The sequence below is a fragment of the Labeo rohita genome, chromosome 7 (genome assembly GCF_022985175.1).
Source record: "Labeo rohita strain BAU-BD-2019 chromosome 7, IGBB_LRoh.1.0, whole genome shotgun sequence".
NCBI lineage: Eukaryota > Metazoa > Chordata > Actinopteri > Cypriniformes > Cyprinidae > Labeo > Labeo rohita.
Window position 1 is genome coordinate 24,620,552 of NC_066875.1, and position 18,142 is coordinate 24,638,693.

The window sequence follows — 18,142 nt, forward strand, 5'->3', positions numbered from 1 at the left end:
CATGGGCTGGTTTAACAGACAGGGCTTAGACTAAACCAGGATTAGGCCAGAGTTCAATTAGGACATTTAAGTAATTTTTATAACATTACAGGTGTGTAGACAAAACAAGGGCACTGACATATTTCAAGATTAATTAAAGCAAGTTTCTTTCAGTTGAAACAGCTCTTTTATTTTTAGATTTTAGTCTGGGAATAGGCTTAAAACTTGTCTTTGAAACCGGGAGTGAAAGTCTAATTGTACAAAAATTTTCAGCCCCTCAATAAAAGTCTATAGAATTTTTTGTGGTTTTGAAGGTCTGGATTACAAAAACCGTAAGTCAGATCAGTATGATAGCACACCGAGTCAGACCAGTCTGAAGGTCTGACCTGAATTTGGTGGTTGCAGCTTGAAAGCTTCAGGAGGAGATAGTGTTTAAATTTTGTCTCAGGAGAAGAAGAAGATGAAGAAGAAATAGTAGATCAGTAAATTGGCTTTCTCAAGCCAATTTAATTATTCCAGCTGCTGTGAGAAAAGGCTATAAATGATTTGCCACCTGCAGCACCCTCACATGCAATATATTCTTTATGTTTACAGACATGACATAACGATGCAAAGATGTGGCGGCATTCTTGTTTTTCCCGTGAAAACCACTGGCTGGTTATGTACTTGCTCAAAAATTGATTTCGGATCATTTTTAACCCAAAAAAGTTATAGACTGCAGCTTTAATGTTAATTTATAAACACTCCATCTTTCATTGTTAACTGATGTTCATTCCTAATATTTAGAACATTAATTATTTTTAATTTATGTATTACTGTAATGTTACAAATTGATTAATGGATAGTGATTAATAAAAGCTGTAAAATATTATTAATTGTTAGCTCATGTTAGCTTTTTCATCATCCAATGTTAACGAACTGAATCTTATGTTCCTGCAAAAATATCATCTTGAGGCTTCTGGGCTGGCAAAACGCATGGCTGGTTTTGGGTGATGATGGATTTCTTTTTAAAGCACTCCTTCCATCACCTCTCTACACCTGGATGTCTCCCACACTTCCCACCAACTGCTAGGCAGAGACTGTGAGTAAACGATAGGCCTGTGCAGCTGACATGGAGTGTTGGGGATTTAGTCGCTATGGAAACCCCTATCATAGCTGACGTGGGGTGGCAGAGTCACTGTCGCTATGACAACTGGGCCAGCTGACACACAGGTGGTCAGGGGGTGGGTGATATCACCAGGTGTTGTGTGCCCCCCATGACCTCTGGCAGTGATAGAAGGAGGAAAAAAGGTCAGGCTTTTCCTTTTGCTTTTTATGAGCTATGTATATCTCTTTCACATTATATCCCTGTTGTCTTGCTCCCCCTATTTTTCGTTCCCTTTTATTTTTCATCCTTTGTGCGTAGCCCTGCGCTTCTTCATCCCACCCATCCTCTCTCTCTCTCTTTCTTTCTTTCTCTGTCTTTTAATCAGAGAAGGAGCTATAAAGAGGTTCATCTTTTAACAGGAAGAAAGATATGATATACTGGCCAGCAAATGAGTTCATTAAAACATTAATCAACACATTTATCAACTATCAACTGAAAAAAGAAATCTTCCCCTTCCCTGCTTCCATCTCACACTTTTTTGTCTCCCTCTCTCCCTCATCTCCACCAGATTTCACACATATATATTAATATGAAAAAACTCTATCGCCACCCTTTGTATCATTTTTGTGCATCAAAAAAAAAATACACCCAGATACAAATTTGAAAACAACAGGAGCTATATATGACATTCAGACATCGCATCAAATAATCATGTCTTCATTTTAAATGTTGCATGTGCCCACATGGAGGTGTGACCTGTGGAAGGCCTATCGATCTTTCCTCCTTATCTCTCTGACATTTACTTACCTCAGTCTACATCTACCACAGTCACATCCACCACTGTCATATCAGATCTCTAGCTAAGCATTTCTGTCATTGCTTTACAGAGAGAGATTTCAGTCATGCGTGAGGTGAGAGGAATCCTATGACTTGATTGGCCCCCATGGGAAGGCATTTCTTTTCCTTTTTTTTGCTTTCTTTCTTTTCTTTTATTTTACTTTTCTTTTCATTTTCCTAGATCCGTTATGAACCTTTATGATCTGCTTATGATCCTGTTTATCTCTCCTACTAGCATATCCATCTTTTTCTCCTTTCATAACCTCTCAATCCACCAACTCACACACTAGGGATGTAATCATTCTGTCTTTGGTTGCAAAGAAATTCAGTTTTTTGAGGAAAACATTCCAGGATTTTTCTCCATGTAGTGGTCTGCCATGGTGGCCAAGTCCAAAGGGTCCAGGGTTGAAGGTCCAAACTGCAGGCTCAATACAGCTTCAAATGACTCTACACAATCCCAGCCGACAAATAAGGGTCTTATCTAGCGAAACGATCAACGGTCATTTTCTTTAAATAAATTCTAATTTATATACATCTTAACCACAAATGCACATCTTGCACTAGCTCTGCGATGCACATCTCCATGCATTGCATAATCTTGTTGGAAAGGTCAAGCACGGTTTCTTTTTTTTTTATACATTTTTTTTTTTAAGATCTATTTGTTTGGCACTTTTTGCCTTTATTGTGACAGGACAGATCAGACTTGACAGGAAGTGAAGTGGGAGAGAGAGGTGGGGTGGGATCGGGAAAGGTCCTGGAGCCGGGATTCGAACTCGGGACACCCGGGGTGCAACAGCGCTGTATGTCGGCACGCTGCCCATTGGCGCGTTGCCCACAAGGCTATCGGCGCCGACAAGCATGGTTTCTTTGTCTGTGAACTTCAGTTGAAAAAGGTAGGGTAGGGTGAAAAACTCTCATCTCATTTTCTCCTCCAACTTCAAAATTGTCCGACATCATTGTTTCGCCTTGTAAAGGGTGTTTGACTTTCTTTGCACGTTCACTTTGTGAACTCTGGGTCAGTACTTCCGCTTACATAATGCTTGACCTTTCCAACCTGATTATGCAATGCGTGAGGTCGGGCTGGTGCAAGACAAGCATTTGTGGTTAAAAAGTACATAATTTTGTATTATTTTAAGAAGATGACCGATTTTGCTAGATAAGACTCTTATTCCTCAGCTGGGATTGTGTAGAGCTCTTTGAAGCTGAATTGAAACTGCAATTTGGACCTTCAAACCATTGGCCACCATAGAAGTCCACTATATGTGATGTGATCTAGGAAAACCCAACACATGGTGAAATTTTACCTTTTTTAGGCTTTGATACCATATAAAAGCTGGGTTCTCTATAACAGCCCTTTCCAAAACTGTTTTTATTTTGTCCATAGCTTGAATGTAACAAAAGTACAACACTTAGTTATCCTAAGTTGGCTGATAGCTATGATTTTTTTAGGAATGAAATTTTGAGTAAAACGGGTTTAAAGTGAGACGGCTTTCACTTTCATTTCACAGGTTTAAAGAGCTTTTGATAGGTTAACTGAGAAAAGCACCACCGCAGCAAGTTCACAGTCATTTCTGCTTGCTGCAATAAATCGCTATTTTTCTGCACTAAACAAGTGAATTTCACGAAGATATTTTCAGAGATGATAGCCAAGATGTTATAGAATAATAATTTAATGAAAACCTAATTTTGACAAAAAATAAAAAAATAAAAAAATAAAATAAAACATTCAACCTATTTTTCGAATTTCCTGAAAACGTCCCAGCACGACATCCGATGGATTTTCCCAGATCGCATCACATATGGAGAAAAATCTTAGAACGTTTTCCTCAAAAACCTTCATTTCTTTGCAACTGAACTGAAGACATGAACATCTTGGATGACATGGGGTGAGTAAATGATCAGGAAATTCTTATTCTGGAAGTGAACTTGTCCATTAAGATAAATTATAATATGAAAAGATGTCTTTTTATTATTGCTTGGAAAAAATGCTGAACACTTATTTGTAAAAACCGAAATATGAAATTTTAAAACAATCCCAAATCCCCAAAAGAAATCTCTTTATATAAACAAACTAAGGCTTTGCCTGCGCTCTTTCCATTCAGTTAAAGGCAACCACTGTATTTTAATCATGATCCAAACAAAAATGCTGCATACATGAGCAGTTTTAATCTAAATTAGATTGTATAATTTCAAAATTTGAAACAAAAACAGGGGCAGGTTGCATAAAAGGTTTATACTAGTCTTAAAAAGTTAGTCAGCCAATTTTTTCTTTAAGACTAGTCATAATTTTTTTAATTCAGTTACAGAAAAATATGATTATCCTTTGGTTAACTGCTAGTTGGTCAGATTAGTTAAGACACTGTCTCAACATCGAGGCTAAGTTTATGCAACTGGCCCCAGAATGGTATGACTACATAAAACAGGGCTGAAGAAGAACGCAAATTCACTCTCTGACTGCAGGTGATGCTTATAGAACAGCAGCAAAGTACAGCAATGTACAGTGTTCCTTGTTTACCTCTGTAAACAAAGCAGCACTGTGCTTATGACCACTGCTTTAATATGTATTATGGAGAGTCAAGAAAAGAAAACACCACCTAAACTAAAGGCAGTCAGTTCCCCTCAGAAACATTCATTTAAACTCTTACCCCCAACTGTATTGCAATTCCTTTAATATTCCAACCGTTTTGAATCATCACATATTTATATCGTTTTTGAACCGGCCCGCGGTGCATCGTTACATCCCTATCACACTTCTGCTCAGTGAAACACACGCAGTCGTATGCACGGCTCTGTGTATCTTTTTATTTTATTCTATTCAGCGCTATCTGATCACATTCACACAGCTGAGATAATTTCTCTTTCCCTTCCAGCCGAGAGTCCTGCGGCCCCGTCGACCCCTGCAGAGCAGTCGTGATTAAGGCTAATTACCAACAAAATGGGCCAAGATGACAAACTTTAGACAGCGGCCCTGCACCCATACAGCATGGTGAAAATGACTATCAGAGGTGTGTGAGCAGAGCGAATGAGAAAGAGAGGGCCAAAAAGGGTAGTATTATCTTCAGAGCGCTGTAATGAGAGCTCTGGGTTCAAAAAGTTACTTGCACTCGACTACAAAAATCCTTGCTGTTAAAATTTGATTTAAAAAAGGGTCATTATGGATGTTAAACATGACCAGCAGCTCAATCTCATCGTTAATTACTTTTCATCTTTATAAACAACGATACGTTGTCAGTCGGCGCTACAAAATGTATGCACTCATGAACAATTTGCAAACACAAACTCACACCAGCAAAACATGAAAGCCATTTCATGACCCTGTCAAATTCAAATAATAATGTTGATGACAGTTTTTAATACCAACCCAGCAGTTACAGTGGATAAAAGATAATAGATAAGTTGGAAGAAGCGCAGCTTGTTTTGAGACGTATTCTCCTTTTTGCTTGTTTGTGGCACACATACTGAGGTCTTATGGTCACATTCTCTATTGGAAAGCTCATTTAGACCAGGTTCATAAAGGCTGCCGGCACATCAATACCCTACTTGATTACATTCTCACCTCCGCTGAGAGGCCTCGATGAATATTTATCAATGTGGATGCACGCGCACCCTCCCCTTTCATCACATCCGTCCACCGCCCCTCAAAACCTTCTTCACTTAATTTCTTTATGAATATTAAAGGCTGCATTATGTCAGCTCACAGACTGACAGCACTTGAGCTAATCCTGTTATTGTCTTAGCGAGATGGCTGCATCTCTTGCTTAATGTGTCAAAAACATGCGTCCCTTTATTTATTTATTTTTTCCCCCTTTCTATTGTTGTGTTTGTCTTATGTTGGCATGGAGACAACCCTAAGTGGATCGGAAAACAATTTGTGGAGGTGGGAGGATGGGTTATCAAAGTGCTGCTTTCAATAGGAATATGCTTGACGTTAATTCTTGGCAAACAATCAATGCCTGCTTTTTCACGTAATGGGAGCGTCGTGGCAAACAGCACAGCGAAGGAAACTTGAAAATTAAAATCATCTATCTCAGTGATTGTCCAAAGTCACAAAGAAACAAGACAATGTTCACATTTGACAGCACATGTAGGCAAATGATCAAAAATGCTCCAACATTTTTTAAAACGCTTTCCAAGAAAGTATTTTTTACTTGCTTCCTGCGATTCACTTACTGTCGTGCTGTGGATGATTAAAACACAACATTTACTCTAAACACTGTCAATGAATGCACCTTATTTTCAATGTACAGAGTTTGCCGTTTATATATGCAAGGCTTCCGGTGTCAGCCGCATTGATTTATTTTATCTGTACAAAAATAGTGCATTAAGCTGCTTGATGTTGAAAACCGTTTTTTGTTATAATATTATTTTCATTTATTATTGTAATCACAAACACACTGGGTTGAAGTGAAAACAGTTTTAGCGTTTACTGCACTTTGTTGTTCTTCTAGTTATTTACATAGCTTGTTTCCCAATCTAGATTTTTAATAAACCTGCCATTGTATACTACGAATATGATTGGGTTTGTGACAAATTGCTTACGTTCCTCTATTCTAAATCACTTTGCACAAAAGCATTTGCTAAATGCATAAATGTAAATGTAAATAGCGGCTAATGAAACAAAAGTCTCACAGATTCACAGAAAATTACTTCAATGCTCAATAATTCCATGTCTCTTGCACTCCGCTATCATATGGGTTTGTACAGAGATGTGTTGCAATTTTATGAAAAAACTAAACTGAAAATAAAACAAGCAAACAGCAATCCCCTTCATCATTTACAGTTTAAAATGGTCAATCATACTCACCAGAAAGATCATGGTGGTTGTCTCGTTTTAACAAGTGTTGAACAAAAAGGCTACGACAGTTTGCCAGCTAGACCAGCCCTATCCAGAATGCTGATCATTTCATTGCTTTCTTTTTTTATAATAAATTTTAATTTACTGAGATCAGCATGAAATAACCATCAAAAATCTAGTATTCATAACGCCTGTCTTTCTGCCAGTGGTTTAACATGCGTTGTTGCATCAGTGCAGTTGTTAAAAAGATAGTTCACCCAAAAATCAAAATTTTGTCATTAATTACTCACCCTCATGTCGTTCCAAGACCATCTTTGGAACACAAATTAAGATACGGGATGCAATCTAGGAAAACCCAACACATAGTGGTTTTTAGGTTTGATACCATATGAAAGCTGGGTTCCCTTTTCAAAACTCTAACCAATCTCTACAGCCCTGAATGTCAGCAGAGACAACATCAACTAGATGAGCCCCAGAGACGAATCCCCAGTGAAGACCTCATCACCTAGACAGCTATTCTGTCACCGATGGAGTTGTGGTTCCTTGCCGCTATCGCCTCTGGCTTGCTTAGTTGGGGACACTTTTTCTTCAAACGATATTGTATACTATTTCGACTGAACTGAGCTAGATGATGACATCATTGAATCCAATGATGAACTGCCTTTACCTGAAAATTGAGTGTTTACTGTTGCCCTTTCGCATTATTGATGCAATATTTCCTATTTAACACTGTACAGCTGCTTTGTCACAATTGTGTATTGTTAAAAGCAGTATAGAAATAATGGTGACTTGACTTGACTTATAGCTTGAACGTAACAAAAGTTATGGCTATCCTAAGTTGGCTGATAGCTGTGATTTTTTCAGGAATGGATTTTTGAGAAAAACGGGTTTCAAGTGAGATGGCTTTCACTTTCATTTTACGGGTTTAAAGAGAGTGCTGTACCGCATTATTACACAAACAGACTACCATTAGCATTAAGAGGACAGTCTTCCGTAGTTTATCATGGGCATAGTCTCTGAACTTTTGATCATCCCTTGTATTAGATAGCACGAATAGTGTACCTTGTAGTTTACATTTAGAAAAGCGAGCACAGCGCAACTGTTCGCACGCTGTGCATATAACAGACTGTCATCAGTAAATAAATAAATAAATAAAACTTTGCGTGCCGTAGTAAACACAGGACTGGCGGGAGATGTGCATTGATACAACGCAGCTACCACGTTCAAGGTCCAGAAAGGCAGTAAGCTCCCGTGTCAGCAGCACCACACGTATGCACGTGTTACTCTTGTGAAGGTGTGTCGAAGACTCACATGAAAGAGAAGAAATTGTTGTTTGTTTTGAAGCACTGATAGTTAGACTATTTTAATGATGTCCTTACTACCTTTCTAGGTCTTGAACGTGGTAGTTGCACTGTTGTCTATGCAGGGTCAGAAGCTTTTGGATTTCATCAAAATTATCATTATTTGTGTTTCGAAGATGAATGAAGGTCTCACAAGGTTTGGAACGAAATGAGGGTGAGTAACTAATGACAGAATTTACATTTTTGGGTGAACTATCCCTTTAAGCAGTGCTCAGATGGGCTACTAAAGATCTGTCACCAAAACAACACAGACTTAAGGGCAGGTGGTCAGTGAGTATGAGATTAAATGTCTCAGCATAAGAACAGTCTCATTTGCTCAGTGTTCCCTTAAATTCTGAGAACAATGCAAGACTATCCTCTCTGATTATTATCCCAAACAAAAGCAAAACACGTTTTACCAATTTCAGTCTAAGATATTGAAGTACCCCTGTGGTATATACCTGTGCAGTATTGTTTATGTTTTAAATGGTTTTATGTTTCATGCAGAACAGCACTTTTAATCATTTTAGTTTAAAGTATCCAGTGAAATTGCCAAACGTCTACGTGTTAGGCAATAGTCTCTAAACATCTCTTTCCATGTATTTGATTGAGATAACTAATAACCATCTGTCCCTCCATCCTCTCTCTCTTTCTCTCTCTGTTGTGTGGCCGTTTTGATTGACAGAGTATATTTGGCATGTTGCCTCTGCGACAGACAGCGAATTGAATCAGTGACACAGAGAGCCGCTTAGCTCTATATAATGGCAATCACAAACATATACACACACTTGCACGCTCACACACACAGACAGACATACAGTCATGTAGCACACAATCACACAAAGAGGTTTAATGATGTAACCCTATTCCTTTGAGTGTAAGAAGTGTAAGTTGAATAATAAATGCAATTTAGGATTTGACTTAGTTTTATCTGATCCACTAATTTACAAGAATAGAGCAGGCTAATAAGAGAGTACCAAAAAAGATACACTAATGGCATGCATTTTTGGATATGCATCACAGTAATAGTATTTTTGGAAGTACTTTGGAAATAACATAAATGCCACAGCATACAGTATGAATATGGCAACCATTCAGCACCACAAGAGATTTTGCATCAGCTGCAGTTCGCATAAATCTCAATTCTGGAACTTCACCTTTTGTGTGGGAAGACTTTTTCCTATTAGTGGAATGCTAGTTATAAGTTCTATGATTTTACTCTACTTTGCCGTAACCTGTACTTGTTCAGCACTAGAGCTTCAAAGGACCATTTACTGTACATAAACAGCATAACCCACGATTTTGACCTTTCTCACAATTTAAAGGGATAGTTCAACAAAAATGAAAATTGTGCCATCATTTGCTCCCCTTCAAGTTGTCCCAAACCTGCATGAATTTCTTTATTCTGCTGAACACAAAAGATGTTATTTGGAAGAATGTAGGTAACCAAACAGTTGCTGGTCTCCGCTGACTTACATGGTATGAAAAAAGGTACTATGTAAGTAAATGGGGACCAGCTACTGTTTACCTACCCTTATTTTTTTTTTTAATATCTTCTTCTGTGTTCAGCAGAAGAAAGAAATTCATACAGGTTTGGAACAACTTAAGGGTGAGTAAACGAGTAAACTTTCATTTTTGGGTAAACTATCCCTTTAATGCTGGCAGTGCTACTGCTAATCCATGACATTTCATTCTAGAGTTTGATATAAACACCATCTATAAAAGAATGCCAAGTTAAGGGACAGATTCTTCGAGTAAAACACATTCAATATGGGGTTGCACTCTGGGAAAGGAGGATGTCATCATTGGTGAGGGAGGAAGAGGGAGCGAAAGAAGACTCCTTTCCTCTGACTTACATCACTCAGACCAGCCTCAAGAATCCGCAGACCACTCTCCTTCTCCAGCTGTCCTTTCTGCTCAACTGTTAAAGAGAAAAAGGGTGACTGAGTGAGAGCACATCAGAGGGTATACAGCATGTCATCAGTGCTGAGATGGATGTGTGTGTGACAGGTGTGCTTGAGCTCATTTGAATGGGTGTTAGTGAGTCTCTTGTTTAAAAATTACTTTCCATATTCGAAAAGAAATGTATTTGTTTTTGATAAATAAAAACCTGCAAGCAACAATCATGAGGGTCTCAGGACAATGGAAAATGATGAGAGGGTGTGTAAAATGCTCTTCAGGATTATTAGCACTAAGAAAGGATTTCAGTATGTTTGGGGACTTTAGTATTTTGCTCCAGGGAAACTGACACTGTCAAAAAATACACAGAGCAAAATATGTTTCAGCCTGAAACCTGAAAGTACAAACATTGATTCTACAGTGTGAATCTGGGGGCAGGGGGGTAAAAAAAGAGCACTGTGTGGTTGCAATAAAGGAATTTATTAAGATCGTTGTGGATGTCGTCATATTTTCAGCTGATGGATCAAAATTCTGGAGCTTTCCGAACAGACTGTTTCCAAAGCTTTTAGAGCTTTTCTATTGAATAAAAGGTCCAAATATATGGCACCTTGTGTGTGGGCTTTGTATGTCAAAAGAAAAAAAATTGATCTTTTCTTTCATAACTTCTCAGAACACTAAAATCAGTGGTTCCTTTCAATAACATTGTGACATGTTTAATCCTTCAACACATAAGCCATTTCATGTGGCACTGAAACAGAAAAACATACTGGCCATTTTTACATTTGGCCTACAGTAATGTTAATTTGCTTACACCCCCAGCAAAGCAATACAAGCGATACTTAACTACTTAACATACTGTATTACAATTTTGGTTCATCCGCAACAGTTTGCTGTCTCTCCTTAACACAGACCCACAACAAATCAGCCTGAAGGTCAGAAATGGTTAGATTTAACACAACCAAATTATACAAAATTATAAAAATGCTGGGTTATTTTATTAACCCAAATGCTGGGTTCAGCCCGTTGGGTCATTTTATTGGGCAATTTGTTAATATTTTTCACCCAGGTGCTTTGTATACATTGGATTTCATTTATAAAGTCTTTACTGTGCTGTAAACTGTATTATTTTATGCAGTGCAACATAAGGACGAGATGTCAGTCAGCTGTGTCAGTCAGCTGCGTCAGCAGCGGTTGTTTCGCAGGATGGAAACGCCTTTTGTCTTGCATAAAATAAACGGACTTCATTTAAGTTTATTTTATTATATTAATTTAAGTTTAATCTTAAAATATGTTCTCTAATGTCAGTACTGTTTGTTTCTGGGCAGGTTTTAGAGTCAGGCATGGCATCTTTCAGCTATAGAAACAGGAGGCCGTAATCTGAAGTTCGCAGTTAACCCGACGACCAGCAGCCCTTCAACGGCTCAGATTCCGGCGACACACCGGCATGAGAATTAGCACTGTTTTGTTAAAAAGCAATTACAGACAATGATTGAATACACTAAAAATTAAATTCTACTTGGAAATGTTACACTTTTATGTCTAAAATGCTTGTTAAACAAGTTTAAATATATGTAATATTGTAAACTATGCTGTATTCACCCAAATAAATTCAATTTGTCTTGTATTTTGTCCATGTGTTCTTGCTTTTTGTAAGTTCCAGTCCATTTTAAACCACCAATATAATAATTTTTAAACAATAGTTTACTTAAATAAAATAACCCAGCATGTTTGGTAAAAACATTTAGCCCAACCAGCTGGGTCAAAATAACAAAGTATGTGTTCTGTCCAATATTTACCCAGAGCTGGGTTACCAAATAACACAAGCTGGGTTGTTTTTAACCTAGCATTTTTGAGAAATTGTAGAAATTGTACATTTAACAGCTTCAAATAAAAAAAATAAATACATATATAACTGAATAAATAAAAAAATAACACATACATCAATGGAAACTGTATTTTTAAACTGTTTTTTATTCTATCATTAAGTCATATTTGCTTGCTGAAGTTTTGGTGAAGTGATATGGAACTGAAACACAGTCGTCAGATCTAGAACTAGCTCATAGCTATGCATTTACTGGAAAATAATTGCACACCTTAGAACGTTCAACAACCAATCAAGCATTAAATAGCCCTGTAGTAATAAACCCTTGTAAATATTCTTTAAGAATTGTTTAATGTACCATACATTCTAACCAACACCTTCTCTTCATTACTCTGTCTGGAGCATATACATTTTTAGCCATATAAATTTATTTACTTTATTATAGCTAGCCACTGGGATAAACCTGTAATAAATCAATTTTAGCAATCAAGTTTTACTCTTTCCAAGGATGTCTTTGATGTCATGAAGCTATTTCATTTAGTGACACCAAAAGCTCTAATATTAATGATGAAATTCTATATTTTTAAATTATTATTCTGAAACACTGCCAAGTTAATAACTGAAAAAAGAAAGTGTGTGTAGATACCAGGGTCAGAAATGAACTTTCCCATAAGGGGCAATATTTGCCCCCTGGAATTGATTTCCAAGGGCATTTTTTACATTCATGAGGGCAATTTTTATAATCACCGTATTACTATAATCACCATACTATGTCGTCTTTAATGTCAAATACTTAAATTTACCCAATTACTTTAATCAATATTTTAAACTGGTGTCAAAAACAAGTATCTAAATTACAAAAAAACAGCAGCTCATAGGGCTGCAGTATTATGATAAAAAAAAGCATTATTGTAGATTATTGTTCTTTATATTGTAATAATGACTATAAATATAAATAACGTCACATTCTGGCTTTACAAACAAACAGGCAAAAGTCAGCCCATGACGTTAATCTAGTCTAGTGCAAGTTATGCATAAACTCCTGTTATAATCACTGAAGCTACAAAATTAATCTTTTATTTAAATCGTATCTGCACTGTGTTGTTTATAATAAGGGAATACACAACTTAACTCCAGCGTTTTTAGCACTGACCAATCTGAGCAACTTCGATTGGCACGTTTTCAACACTGACTAATCTAAGTGCCTCTGATTGGCCAATGCATTCCTAAATTCATCAGAAACACATTTTATTGGTTATAAGGCTCAACGCTGCACAAAACAGTGAGTAAAAGCAATCTGATGCAATGTGAACAAATTTGAATGTAATTCAGTGAATTGACACTTTTCATTAATTTTCACATTTCAGTTCAATAGCGACAGACGTAATACATTGCTTAATTGTGCATGGGCATTTTTTTTGCCCCTTTGTCTTGAATTTATGGGGCAGTTGTGTTCATTTTGGTGCCGTTTTTGCCACAAGCTCTTGTTAATTTCCGACTCCGGTAGATACATAAAGATTATCTTATTTTCTGATGCTCTTTCTGGTTGTCCAAACCAATAAAAAAAACTGCACAATTAACAGTTTTCAGCAACAAATAGGCCAACAGAGATATTCATTTTGAAAGGTGGGAATAATCTCAGTCAATTACTGATCTAAAGAATTTCCTGCCATGTTCTATAAGCCTTGAAGAAATATAGAACAACACAAGCGTGAGAGAGTGTGTACACTATAATATGTGGATTGAAGCATATCTTAGGATGATAGAATCAAACGAAATGCATCAGTTAGAAAAAAAAAGCTCTACATATAAGATGAAACACTTTCTCCTACTTTGATTCTCAGGCAAGTTGCTCTTTTCAAGCACAGCTTTGATAGCGCATTTAGAGAGAGAGTGAATTAAAAGGCTTTTTACAGATTACACAGAAGGGAAAATAATTATACAGTGTGAAATTATAATTGACTTTGTTTACTTTGCCGGAGCAGGAACGACAGAGGGAGGGAGCGGGGTTAAGAGGCAGCACTGAGATAGTGGAGAGAGAGAAAGATATATAAGAAAAACAGACCGTCAAACACGCAGGAAGATAAGGCAAGAAAAGTGTGAAAATAAATGGCAATGCAAGGAAGCCGAGGCGAAGATTCTGGACAGAAAAGAGAAACGGCAAAAAGAAACATTCTGAAGAAATACAGCGTTGAGCGAAAAAAAGAGAAAGAGTACTTTAAGTGCCCCCAGATGACGTCTATGCTAATGACACCAGCTGAGTTGGTCTCCAGTGCTGGTCTTGTCTGCTGGAGACTCTTTAATTAGGATTTTAATCTACGAAAGCCCATTCCTCTCACCGCACACTCTTAATGCTACATTCCATATGATTAAGCACGATGCGTCAGAACAATCAACACGCCGCTCATCTCTCCTTACATCACTGTCTGTCTGTCTTTCACTCATGAAAGAACTCTTTCTCCCTCTCTCCCGCCTGTGACAGCGTTAAAGCCCGGTCTCTATAAACAGGTGTATGTGTGTGTGCCAGAACGAGAATGAGGGAGTGTGTGAACTAAAGTGTCTATCAGCTGCTGCGGTTGAGAGAAAATGAAAGACACTTTTTTTTTAGTGTCTGGGTCTCAAATACAGCTGAGCTATTCTGCACCACAACATCACTTCTTGAGACAGAGATCATCCAAGCTCGCTAAACATCTATTACTGCCATATATATACTGTTTTGTCGTACAGGCACGGAAATAGAGGTGGCAAATATACTCGCCGTTGTTTGAACACGGTCATTTTTGTCAGCTAAAAATGTTGTGCTTTTGCAGCAAAACAAAAAACTTTATGATGTGATGCTCATTTTTTGCTCATTTTCATTCGAAAATAGGTTCAAAATGCAATTCATACAATGGCTGGCATACTAGGTATTTTGGTATAATAACTTAATAATAACCCTAAACTGCGTATTAATAAATGACACATAAAACAAGAACTGATTACGTAGAGAAGACCCATTCAGACCCTACTGATGGTGTCAAAGTCAAAGTGTCACAATATTGCATAATTTGACAACCCAGGCTCATGAAACGTACATACATTTCTGCAACACCGTAATTACGTACCTTGTTGCACGTTTTGAGGCAGTTTCAAAGTAAAATGTCCAGACTGATGCTAAAACACACATTCAGTACGTGACCGTGGCACATTTTTATTACGTTGGTACAGGCACGTATTACTGCCTTTTTTAATTACGCTGCTTGAGGTACATATTACGGCTGTTCAGAATTCAAATATCCGGGGAGTGTCGCTAAAGGTTTATGCTCTATCGTGTTCGAAATATCCCCTACACCAAACCCAACCCTAAACCTACCTGAAAGTGTTAACAAACGCAAAAGTGATATAAAACGCATCTGTTGATGCAGCCGTGCTTATGCTAACTTCCTCATTAGGATTTGACCTACTGAACTAGAAAACTCGTGCATATGAAGCTGTTTATGTGACGGCAACGTTCAAAAGTTTCAGTTTTCAAATCGCACAGGATGTTAGAAATAGTTAAAAGTCATAATGTGATATTCTGCAAGTAATTGTGTGAAAATTAAGCTTTATTAATCAAAACTCTGTACCTGTAAATAATGCTTTGTGTGAAAAGGAATAAAAGATGTCAGCATTTTACTGCCTCTAGTGTTCATTTAAACAGGAAACTGCAGTGATTCATACATACATATAGGTACGTTTTTCAATTTTGCTGAAATGTATATAGAGGCATGTATTTCCAATGAGCCTATGTTGTAATTTGACCTTGTTGGGCAAAGCAATGCGAATTCAAGTTTTTAAATATCATGTGTTGTGAGTCCTCAAATTAAAGGATTAGTTCACTTCCAGAATAAAAAATTCATGATAAATTACTCCAAGATGTTCATGTCTTTCTTTCTTCAGTTGAAAATACTTTTTTTTTTAAAGGTTAAAACAGGATTTTTCTCCATATAGTGCACTTCAATGGGGACCAATGGGTTGAAGGTCCAAATGACAGTTTCAACAGATCTCAGCCAAGGAATAAAGGGTCTTATCTAGCGAAACTATCAGTCATATTCTAAAAAAATAAAAATTTAGATCCTTTTTATCCACAAATGGTCATCTTGCACTAGCTCTGTCATGTGCGTTTGCGACTTCAGGCATTATATAACCAAACTGGAAAGGTCACGCAGTTAGTTTTTCATCTGTGTATTTTGGTTCAAAAAGGTAGGGTACGGAGAAAAACTCCATTTCATTTTCTCCTCCAACTTCAGAATCATCCAACATTGTTGTTTTACCTTTTTTTTGAAAAGGGCGTTTGACTTTCTTTGCATGTTCGCTTTGTAAACACTGGGTCGGCAGTTCTGCCTACGTCACGCTTGATCTATCCAACATGATTACGTAATGTGTAAAGTCGACTAGCTAAAAAACGACCAATCACTTCACTAGATAAGACCCTTATTCCTCAGCTGGGATCATGTAGAGCCCTTTGAAGCTGCACTGAAACTGCAATTTGGACCTTCAACCTGCTGATCCCTATTAAAGTCCACTACATGGAGAAAAATCCTGGAAGGTTTTCCTCAAAAACTTAAATTTTTTTTTCAACTGAAGAAAGAACGACATGAACATCTTGGATGACATAAAGGTTAGTAAATTATGAGGAATTTTTTATTCTTGAAGTGAATTAATCCTTTAATGAATTCATATATAAATTAACCTTGAAAAATGGATGTTAAAAATACTTTCCTTTTTCCTTGAATACATTATTACTATGTACTTTATAATTACACCGCTTGACATTCTTAAAGTGATTGAATTTCAACTTTAACATAAAACCAACATGACTACAAAGGATATATTTCCAAGCATATGTGTTTTCTTTATCATGGCCAATATGTCACTGACCCAATCTTGTTAATGAATTACCTGGATAATGTTAAGTAATTGAGTGTAATCTCGCTAAATTATACATATTTCAGTATCACACCTAGGAATGCAGACTACATTCACATGTGGTAAACAAGCACAAATACTGTGCCACCAGTATCCATCCTTCATTTGTTGATGTGTTTTTCTCCGTAGAGTCCTGAAGAAATGCTAAATGAGAGCAAATGCAACCACGTTAACAAACATGCCTTCTCACATCGCATATTCGCACATGAGGGACTAAATCTCACTCTCCCCTGCGCTGAGCTTTGACCCACTCTTGCGAATGAAACTGCACCCAGGTTAACCTTGTGTCACAGCCAATCCCCAGAACCCCTCAGAGTCTCCATTTATTAGAGCTCAGAGACTGTGGAGGCCTCCTCCATCCACTTTGCACTCAGGCCTGTCTGCAGCCACTTTAAATGTAAATGAAAGGCTGGGGACAGAGTCAGGGAGCCTGAGCGCTTCTCTGGGGAAAGGAACTGCGTGAGGGTAAGATGCCCTGCTTTTGAAAAAAAATGCCTCATGAAGGTTTGTGTTTTGTTGCATTTAGGACTGTATGCTGGATTTGGACGAGGTTCAAAGGTAATGAAAGAAAACAGAGAAAAGATCTGTCCACAGATGATGAAAAAAGATAGCAGCCAAACAATCGCGAGCAGTGGTCGTCTTGCAAATCTGCCACGGAGAGTCAACAACGAGGCCTTTAAAAATGAAACATTTTTCTTCAGATTTCATATATGACATTCGACATATTGACAAAACATAGTAAATAATATAAGCCCATGTCAGTGCACTATGTGAATTACAATCTGTTTCACACACACAGACTCTGGAAGCTGCATATTTCTGATTTTATCCAGTAAAAAATTGTCTTGACTTTCCAAATTACTCAAGACAGCCCATGAAAACATGTGTCAGGCTTGATTTTCAAGTTGTTTTTCAACTGGCTTTAATTGGCTATTGTATCAGTCACTACAGTTTTATTCCAGATATGCATTTCTTAATGTTCCAGCTGTTCCGACGCCTCCGTCGTACTAATGGACAGCGTTTTTGAAAGTCTTCTCAAAGACATAAATAGCCAATTTAAATGCATTTAAAATTAATCTGAAATGTTTAGTTTGAAAAAAAAAAAAGAAAAAAACCTTGCCAAACACAAAAATAACCCTAATCTATGGTGAAAGGTTTGGCTTCCTCAGCCTCTCTAGCATGTTAAGCCAAAACCAGTGTGAATGATTACATCTCTGCATTATGGTAGGTAGGTTCCAAAACTTGGTTGTAAATGTACCTAAACAACCATTTATATCCAAAGATTCATTGGACAGGGAACAAGCACAACCCGTTCAACTGGCTCTGAATCAAGCTTGATTTGCCTGTGGGCTTTGAACCAGGGGATTTTATTTAAACCACACTACTCATCAGAAACAAGTGCTACTTCTCTCTCGTAAGCTCTCTACGCTTGTCCT

The 18,142-nt window shown here is 37.4% G+C and overlaps 1 protein-coding gene across 1 annotated transcript in view; it reads right to left on the reverse strand.

Annotated features, from left to right (window-relative positions):
• Positions 1–18,142, reverse strand: part of ptprn2 (protein tyrosine phosphatase receptor type N2) — a 199,445-nt gene that overhangs the window by 69,671 nt on the left and 111,632 nt on the right. The window contains exon 12 of the mRNA XM_051114640.1: positions 9,895–9,959. Within this exon, the coding sequence (XP_050970597.1) occupies positions 9,895–9,959 (65 nt within the window). The remainder of the gene's footprint in view (positions 1–9,894; positions 9,960–18,142) is intronic.